The sequence below is a fragment of the Sinocyclocheilus anshuiensis genome, unplaced genomic scaffold, assembly GCF_001515605.1.
Source record: "Sinocyclocheilus anshuiensis isolate Anshui unplaced genomic scaffold, SAMN03320099.WGS_v1.1 scaffold655, whole genome shotgun sequence".
Lineage (NCBI taxonomy): Eukaryota > Metazoa > Chordata > Actinopteri > Cypriniformes > Cyprinidae > Sinocyclocheilus > Sinocyclocheilus anshuiensis.
In genome coordinates, this window is record NW_015548221.1 from 229,706 (window position 1) to 239,860 (window position 10,155).

Genomic DNA, 10,155 nt, shown 5'->3' on the forward strand with positions numbered 1-10,155 from the left:
GTGTGTGTGATGTGCTTTTTTTAGAATGAATGCACATATGAGTGGAGACGTGTCTATATTTACAGACATACACACAGACACACATGTATGTATGTGTATGTGTGTGTGTTTGTGAATAGAGACCTGTTTTGTCTAATTCAGCATGTGTTCAGACAGGGTTTCCTCTTAGCCTGTAGAACAGATGCTTGAGAAGGCCTTTCATGTGTGTATCTCTATTCATTTTTGTGTGGATGCAGACGCTCGTGTGTATGTGTTCGTATTTGTGTGAATGTGTGCCTGGTACAGTCACAGAACTGAATTTAACTCCCGAGTTGAAAGTGCAGAAAAAGCACTTCAAAAGAAGCCAGTTCCGTGCTTACAAGCACGATATGTTCGTTTCTAAATCAAACACTATGATTTAATGAACTTCCTGTGCAGAATGCTGGCTGTTTATTATTGTGATCGCTCAGACGCATCCTGCCATGCCTTCTTCAATGTCTGACACGCCACATATCCACCGTTCTCATGAGAAAAATTTAGCAAGCATTACTCATCTCACAGAAACACCCTTCCACATATATTCCCGACTTACTCCCGTATAGACACACACACACACACACACCAATATTTTTTAAAATCCACAAACCCTGAAAATGTTACACTACAATACGACACTGCCATTTCTACTCAAAATGTGTCAATTTTTAGGTCATGCTTCCCCTTATTGTACTGACTTCATGACATGTTATATTGGTGATATTTTCTTGGCCTATTCTTTGAGTGCTTCCTAAAAGAACTAAACATGAAATATCACTGAGAGGAAAAGTCTTGTTGGCTGGAATAATGCAACGAACTCCCTGTATGTGCCAACTGTCCTTCATGCAATCTTAAAGTGACAGTTCATCCAAAAATGCAATGATTCAATTAATATTAATACTGTTTGGTCCAATATGTCCAAGAAGGTCCAATTGTTGCTAATAACAAACCAGTAACAATTACTTTTGCCTCAATAAATTACTAATTTGCTGCTTATTATTAATTAGTTATTATAACTTATTATTAATAGTTAGTAAGGTAGTTAAGTTTATGTATTGGGTAGGATTAGGGATGTAGAATATGGTCGTGCAGAATATGGGCTTTATAAATACTAATAAACAGCCAATATGTTAATAATAGGCATGCTAATAAGCAACTAGTTAATAGTGAGAATTGGTCCCTATACTAAAGTGTTACCTAGTTTTTTAATATTTCTAGTTTTAGTTATTTTAGTTTAACTTCAGTTTAAATAAGAAAAAAAATAGAAGAGTTGAAAACTAGTTCAAATAAAATACGTTTATTTTTTTATATTTTGTTTTATTTCACGGTATGAAAATGTTTTTTTAATGGTTTTAGATATGCATAGAAGTTTGGAACAACATTTTTGGGTAAACTATCCCTTTAAGAAATGCTTTGGTGTTCTAATGGCAAACCCACATGGAATTTGCGGCAACAAATTTCTTCAGAAATGTAACACTCATCATACTCTAATTTGATTAAAAACTAAATTATTTATGCTTTCAGTTAGCAATATGTATCTAAAACATTTAGTTTAACACATATTACCTTGTTTAAATTCTTTCTGGGGGAGTTTATGCTAAAATGGGTGCAGAAAATGCCTGTAGATTCTATCTGATATAATTATTTTTTTTTTAATAATTTGCATATTGATTTTGCTGAGATATACTCATCTTAAATTTCAAAAGATATATATGATAAAAAAATTTAAGCACTGTGTAAAGCTTGATCATTGAAAGGTATTGTATGTACATTCTGTTGAGAGGTCTTGACTGGCTGGACCCTGACTCAGGCCCTTATTCTTTATAGCAGCCCGGCGCGGCTGGCCTGACGCTGTGGCGGAGGAGGCCCAGGGAGAGTGGAGTTGTGGGACGGGCCGGCCTGATAGCGGCTGGATGAGCTTGAGCTCGGCCATGGGAACAGCAGCACTCTTATCTCAGCCAGGCAGGAGGCACAGACGGGCTTCCTGTGCGAAAAATCTGAGCGCTTTTCCTCTCGTTGTTTGGCTTCCTCCCCGACGCGAGACAGCTTCCCAGCAGCGTGATTGTCCCTCCGTCTTCAAACGTGGCACAGTCCGCTTCCTCAGGAGCTTGATCTATTCTTGAGAGTCCCTGATCCCACACACACACACACACCCTCCGCCCCACTTTACCGATCCACCACAATCCCCCTCACCTGTCCTGCCACACTCACAAATAACCCTACAACTGCCAGTGCCCTTCCTTATCCAGCCACCCCAGAGACATCACTAAAAGCAGGCCATCTCATGAGGATCCAGAACAGCTGGGCTCACACAGGACGGAGAGGCTGATATCTCTGCACCCCTGGAACTACATTCTAATTTATTCCTCTTTGTTGTTGTTGTATAGAGACAGTTTTTTCTGCTCTTCCTCTTTCTGAGCATGATCCCCATCCATACACTGCCTGGTGCTGCTTTGCTTTTTGTGTTCTTGAGTGGTACTATAAAGGATGTATGAACCAAGCCTCCATCTCCAAAGCCCAGACCATCAGTTCTAGTTCTAACATCCACAAAAGCTGTGAGTTCAGATTGTACACAATGAAAATATCCTCTATCTACTATCTTGACGTGAGCCAAGGAGGGCAGAGAAAACCGAGGCTCACTATTTGGATTTCTCGTTTTTGTTTTTTTCCAGACTGGACTTGGCCCAGAATGCCTGCTGTGTAGGAGTTCTGATAGGCCATAAATGAATGACAAAAGCTCTGTGTCATCCTGTTTGTCATCTTATGTTAAACTCTTCCACTTCACAGTAATGCTGTGTATTACAGTTGCTTTATTTTGTGCTGAAAGAAAAGATCTTGCCTGTTTGTATGCAAGTGTTTGTGTGTGTTGCGTGAGTATTTGTGTGTTTGTTTCTACTCTACGGGTCTCTCCCAATGTGATTCGTCCCTTTTTATACAGATTGTCTATGAGTAATATATGATTCTAATATTTAATAATTTTATACAACTAACTTACTTATGGTAAATCTCAATAATTGCCAAATGTGTAAGAACACAGATAAAACATGTATTTTTAATATCTAATGTATGTGTGTATATATAAAGGGATTTGTTTTTACATTAAATTTGCTTGAAATTATTTGTACAATATGGTCTGTTTGGTTCCAGAAAATGCATATGTGAAGTCCTAGCTGCTGGCAAAGATGTAGCTGAAATATTGGCCGACTATAATAAACTGTTTCTTGATTGATGCTTTTCTAGACAATAAAACAGAGTAGATTTCATAATGACCCACTGAAGTCAGTTCGTAATACTGTACGCAGGCACACCGGGTACATGGATCAAGGTGTGTGAATGCAGAATGAGTGGGGATGTTTGTGGTTAAACAAATGGGCGTTTGAAGTCTCTGTGTGTGTGTGTGTGTGTGTGTGTGTGTGTGTGTGTGTGTGTGCGCGTGTATGAGAGAACGAGCGAGCGACTGTTCCCGGAGAGCCGTGGGAGAGTGGACTGTGTGTTTGAGAAGTGCTGTTGTCATGATCAGGGTGGGACATACAAGGACAGAACGCTCACTGTCTCAGCCAAATAGGAAGAGCAATCAGAGAGAGTCGTCAAAGCCAGGGAGGGGTAACAGGGCGGTGGGCACACAGTCACGGACAAATACCCATCACCATGGTCCATCAGAACCTTGCTCCAAAGATTAGAGACCTTAAAGAATTGGCATGGATAAGATAATGGGATAAATGCCTAGAAGTTGGTGTGCAAAGTGGATGAGAGGTTGGAACTTCGGAAGCTTGGCTGGGATGATTTACAGGCAGGAAAAGGAACACATCCAAGCCCCACACACTGCTAATTACGGAACACTCCGACGAGTGTCACCGTATCCTGACACAAATGACACACACACACTGAAAATGAATTCCAAAAAAAATTCCAAAGAAACAATTCCGTAAGTTGACTATAGTGAAAAATGAATTCCCAAGAGACCAGGGATCGGAAGATTCCAGTCTTCCCCTTTCAGACCGCAGCTGCGCTACACATCTGTGTCTTGTGACATCATGCTTCGACACTTGTGAACTGAGAGTGCTGTCGTTCTCTCTTCCTCTTTCTCGTCCTCTGTCTTCCTCTCTCTAAGATGCAAGAAGCCCCCTACTTCGTCCTGGACTGCAGTCAGCGAGAAGACAGAAGTCACGTCCACCCACAATCCCATCCTGACCGTCAACCACAGACAGGAAGTGTTAGAAGGGAAGAATAAGGTGAGTGTTCGAGTGGGTGGACTGATCATAGGGAACAGATGAAATGAATACACAAGAGGGCACACAAGAACACAAAAGTACTCCCAGGATTCACACGAGTGCATCTGCGCTCAGTTCTGTGGAATTATGTGTTCCACCAAATGTTTCTAGATAACAACAATCAAGTTCCAATTCTAGTTAGTTCTGTTGGTGGTTAAACAGGTGTCCTTCCTCTCTGATTACCGGAACAACATTAAATTATTTATTTCACGAATACTCCATCTCCATCCCCCATGCATGTACCTGAATCGCCCTCCTTGTTGGTGCTAGAACAACAATAACAAATAATAACGAAGAGTATTAAAATAAGTTTGTTTTGGTATCAGTTTGATAAATATCAGAACTTCCTTTTATAAGAAACATGGAGGGAATAGAATCTGATGGCGAGCAATCCAGCTGTCAAAATCAGTTTCTCCAAACCTGTGGAGAGGCATGTTGATGTAATGGTTTAAAAGTTGTAGATTCTATCCCGTATGAGGATGGGTCTTAACCAGTGTCAGTTTGATACATTTTAAAACCTACTTATATCAGAAAAGTGGGTAAAAGAATCTGACGGCGAGCAACCCGGGAGTCAGAATCTGTTTCCCCAGCCCTGTGGGGAGACATGTTGATTATATGCCTTTTGAGGATGAATCCCAACCAATATCAGTTTGATAAATATTTGAACCTCCTTCTATAACAGGGGTTCTCAACTCTGGACCTCGAGATTCACTTTCCTGCAGAGTTTAGCTCCAACCCTAATCAAACACACCTGAACAAGCTAATCAAGTACTTCAGGTTCTCGAGGTGCAGAGTTGAGGATACCTGTTCTATAAGAAACATGGAGGGAGCAGAATACAATGGCGAGCACTCCAGCTATCAGAATCTGTTCCCCCAGCCCCATGGATGATGTAGTAGCTTAAAAGTTGTTGATCTGATTCTGTTTGGGGATAGATCTTAACCAATATCGGTTTGATAAATATAAAAAACTTCTTTTATAAAAAACATGGAGAGACATGTTGATGTAGTGTATTCAAATTTGTTTATTATATGCAGTTTAAGAATGCATCTTAACCAGTATCAGTTTGACAAATATTAGAAGCTCCTTGTATAAGAAATATGAAGGGAACAGAATGGCGAGCAATCCAGCTGGGAGAATATGTTCTCCCATCCACTTGAAGAGACATGATCCAGTGGCTTAAAAGTTGTTGATGGGTCTTAACCAGTATCAGTTTGATAAATATTAAAACCTCCTTATATCAGAAAAGGGAGGAATGAATCTGACAGCGAGCAACCCGGGTGTCAGAATCTGTTCCCCCAGCTTTGTATAGAACCATCTTGATGCCATTTGAGGATGGATCTTAACCAATATCAGTTTGATAAATATTAGAACCTCCTTATAAGAAACATGAGGGGAACAGAATGCGATGGCGAGCAATCAAGCTGTCAGAATCTGTTCCCCCACCCCCATGAGGAAACATAATTATGTAGTGGCTTAAAATGGTTGATTCTCTACCTTTTGGGAATGCATCTTAAACAGTATCAGTTTGCTAAATATTAAAACCTCCTTGTATAAGAAGCATGGAGGGAAAAGCAATCCAGCTGGCAGAATCCGTTCCCCCACCCCCATGAGGAGACATGATGTAATGGCTTAAAAGCATCTCTTCCATTTGGGAATGGATCTTAACCAGTATCAGTTTGATAAATATTAGAACCTCCTTCTATAAGAAACAATGGGGGACTAGAATTCAATGGCAAGCAAACCACCTGTCAGAATAATAATAAAAACATTTTTTGGTTTTCAACCTATGTTGTAAAATTTTGGTTACTCCTAAGTTTACTCATTTTGTGGCTAGAGGTAATGTGAAATGTTATTACCTCGTGTGAGCTTTGGGTTCTCAGAAAAATGTAAGTACTTACTAAAATTTACCCAACATGTCCCTGGATCAACATCATTGGTCATGGCTGGTCTTGGAACAACATTATTAGCCAGAGTAATGACTCATTATGGGTTTGTGCATAGGACTTAAGTTAGGTCCTTGAACAACATTCTTATCAATCAAGGTTAGGGTTTGAGCAGGGATTGTGTTATAGCTATGATTGTTTAATGAGAATGTAGTTCCTGGACAAACAATGGAAGTTGATGCAGAAACATGTCCTTGAGGAAATCACATAATGCGTAAGTGCTCTTAAACTTTATAGCGTGCTTGCTTGCATGCAACAGTTGTTTTTTGTGTTTCCACAGACTGTAGGAGTTCTGACAGTTGGCGAAGCATTGATATCTGGCATCTATCGCTGTGTTGCAGCAAACTTAATGGGCAGAGATGAACTAGACATCCGTTTCTATGTCACAGGTACTTTGTATATATATAACTAAATTTTAAAAGATGCTTAAACCTCAACATCCAAATATTTTACCTCATTCTCCATAACTTTTTCTCTCATACTCCCTCTCTCTCACTTCTTCCCTTTCTTCCTTTAATCCCACCCTCCTCCGTCCCCTTGTTTTCGAGGGTTTGCTTTCAGGCTGTGCTAATTTCGGCCACAGTGGATGTAGCCCATCCTGGCTGTTGTCATAGCGACAGGGTGGAGAAGTGAACAGGAACCTGTGGCTCTTATCATACTGCCTCCTCGTGCGGTGCATTATTTGGAGAACACTGGTGGTGTTCGGGAAAGATAAACATTATCTTCCATCAGGAAACCCTCGAGCGGTCTCCACTTGAAATTTCAAATAGCTAAAGTAAATAGCGCGCCTTTACACTAGCGTCTTATTTCTACTTGTACTGACAATGGCTATTCAACATTGTCATCAAAGGTTACAAAAAATGCTGCTTGGTCAACACTTCCAAAATGGTTTCTCTAGGCTGTTTTTTGTTTAATAGCCTCAAACAAAACTCGGTTGTTGCGAGGAGGTCTGCATGTATTCGGTCTCACTGTATGGAGAATTTTATGCACAGGAAGTGGAAACTGAAACTGCTTTTGTCCACTATCACAGATGTCAAAGGAGGCCTTATTGCGTCTTTGGAGGAAGAGCCCAGAGAGGGAGGGGACCTTCGTCTGGTCTGTATAGCTAATAGGCACCTCTATTCAGACCTGTCATGGTATAGATTAACGAATCAATCCACCACATCAGAGGGAGCTTCAGTTCTTGGCGGGGAGCTCAAAGAGGGGCAGTTCTCTCACACTCTGCAGCTTCTGCTGAAGAATGTGACTGCACAGGATTCGGGAACATACCGCTGTTCTGCCACACACCTGCTTACAGGAGAACATACACACCTAGATACAGCCGTGGAGGTCACAGGTGTGTCTTTAAGAGTCATTGTGCTCAACACACACACACATTCATGCTCTCTGTAAAGGGATAGTTTATCAGGACATGAACATTCTGTCATCATTTACTCACCCTCATGTTGTTCCAGACTTGTATGACTTTCTTTGTTGCATGGAACACAATATGGATATTTAACGAAAAGTCCTGGCCACTCTTTTCCATAGAATTAAATATGGATGAACCCTAAAAAAAATGACAAAAGTACCATAATAGTAGTTGATATATAATATGTAGAATCTATTTTGCATTCATGCACATACTTATAGGCCATTTTAGGATGTGGCACAACAGCTTTGACGTCAGTGCTTCCCAGCATTAATCTACACAGAAAGAAAAGAATACTGTTTTAAAACAACAAAGCAAATTATTTTTTTTACTGAAAGCAGATTTTACTGATACTGCTGTGATCTTTGGCACTTTTATGGGGTACAAAATAGGGTCTGAAACTCTGAAAAATTTAATTGTTATAAATATTTCTTCCTACACATCTTGAAATATTATTATTATTATTTATTCATTTATTTTAAAATTGCATTTATTATTATTATTATTATTAATAATTATTTATTTATTTATTTTATTGCTTGTTTTTTTGTTTTGTTCGGAATTATCCCTGTAATTGCAAAAAATATTGCAATATTTTTTAATAAATATTACTAAACAATTAAACAACAGTTTTAAAATATCCAGTAGTAGTAATTTCCATTTTCCATTAGGTAATAAAATATTTTAATATTTTTCTTACAGTATCTTACAGTAACAGGGTTGATTGAGCTTGACAAATTTAGCCAACACTTACTTGCTCATATTATGTTACTACTTAGGTGTCATAGTTTTATTTTTTTTGTAACTGGGAGAAATCATATGGTAGGAGGTTTGTATGCAAAATTTGGAATACAATTCTGGTCATTAAAAATAGTAAATAAAAAAAAAAACGAATTGATAATAAATGTTTTAAACATATCTGATAAGGCTTACATCAAAAACAAGGGATTTGTGTCTAATTCTTTTTTTTTTTAATAGGACACCACAGTATTCATGGTCATATACCATATTGCTGTATCATCTGTACATTTACATGCTTACAAATGCAAACAGATCAGAAATAGCAGGTTATTGCAGGTCACAACAGCCATCTGATTTTAAGTCACATAAGGATGTATTTGCAGACACCCACACATTCAGAGACAGAGGCGGAAAGAGAAACAAAAAGAGAAGGAGAAAGACAGAGCAAAAGGGGTCCTTGGGAACTGGGTCCCAGAGCTTCCTGTAGCCCTTCTCTCCAAGGTTGTGTGGAGCAGAACCTCTTTGGTGTGGGAATGAGATCTAGTCAGGAGGAAGAGCACACAATGGCACTTCCCACTATGCCACATTTACAGGCTGCTTCACATGGCCAAAGAACAATCAGCCAATCAGCCACTGTCACAGAACGAGGAAAGAGACAATAATCAATTGTGTCCAGGAGGAAAATATCTGAAGCAGAAGTTTAAACTTATTATTCTCCTCTTTTTCTAGTTTTATGTGATCACGCTTCATGTGAAGAACCCCTCAGGGATTTTTGTTGTATGTAAATTAAGTTCCAGACAAATTAACCGGCGATTCTCTTATATTAATCTACATAAATTTGAGACTACACTGTAAAACTTTCAACAGCCAAAGCAATAGTAGGCGTCCTTGGCCAGCTAACCCGGAAATATCAGTTGAGTCTGTGAAATGCTGAATGTGTCATTAAGACAAACAGAGGGATTTCGCTGAATGGCACAAATCCAATGGCTGCAATTCAAACATTCCAGGCCTCAATCTGCAATGAAAGAAATACAACTCGCAGTCTATTCACACTTCTGTAACAATAGCTACCCTCGTCGCCCGTAAATCACTCAGCTGCTTTATAAGGCGGACATGTAATGCTAAGTGCCTCATGTGATTGCCATGATTTCCGTCAGTCTCCCTAGGGGTGTTTTTGATCTTTTTTGATTAAACTGATTCAGCAGACGTGGAACATCATGCGTAATGACCCCTGACCCGAGCCCTTTTGTCTCACACTGTACAGTTCTGCAGGCACCGGTGCTGCTGCGAAATCTGAGTGATCACAGTGTTAACGTAAGCAACTCGGTCACTCTCCACTGCCCCGCTCGGGGAATTCCACATCCCAGGATCACATGGTATAAGGATCAAAGAAAGATGCAGCGGGTGTCTGGTGAGACTAGAAAACGTGCTTTTTGAGTATTTATTTTAAGTATCCTGTATGTGAATAGATTACATATGTGTTTCTTTTATTGGCAGGTATTATGCTGTTTCCAGAGGAAGGGACTCTTCATATCGACCGAATTACAGTTGAAGACCAGGGACTTTACACCTGTAAGGCCACCAATGAGAGAGGGTCTGTGGAGAGCTCCGCCCACATTTGGGTTCAACGTAAGCTTTTGCTTTGTCCTTTGTCTTAAAACCTGAGAGTAAATTTACTCATTTTAATTTGTATTATTATAGCGTATTTTAAATTCAATAATAATAATAAATAATAATGCAATGAAAATCATTTTTAAATCATCGGGGGGGGGG

General features: G+C 39.5%; 1 protein-coding gene across 3 annotated transcripts in view; it reads left to right on the forward strand.

Annotated features, from left to right (window-relative positions):
- The window catches only part of LOC107654201 (vascular endothelial growth factor receptor 1-like), a 35,378-nt gene that overhangs the window by 17,126 nt on the left and 8,097 nt on the right, over positions 1-10,155 (forward strand). The window contains exons 11-15 of one of the 3 annotated variants that reach the window (XM_016441171.1): positions 4,127-4,247; positions 6,511-6,619; positions 7,261-7,566; positions 9,647-9,793; positions 9,880-10,011. In XM_016441171.1, coding sequence (XP_016296657.1) covers positions 4,127-4,247; positions 6,511-6,619; positions 7,261-7,566; positions 9,647-9,793; positions 9,880-10,011 — 815 coding nt within the window. Of the gene's footprint in view, positions 1-1,798; positions 3,280-4,126; positions 4,248-6,510; positions 6,620-7,260; positions 7,567-9,646; positions 9,794-9,879; positions 10,012-10,155 lie in introns of those variants that run through there. The other 2 variants (XM_016441172.1, XM_016441173.1) reach the window with 2 other exon arrangements.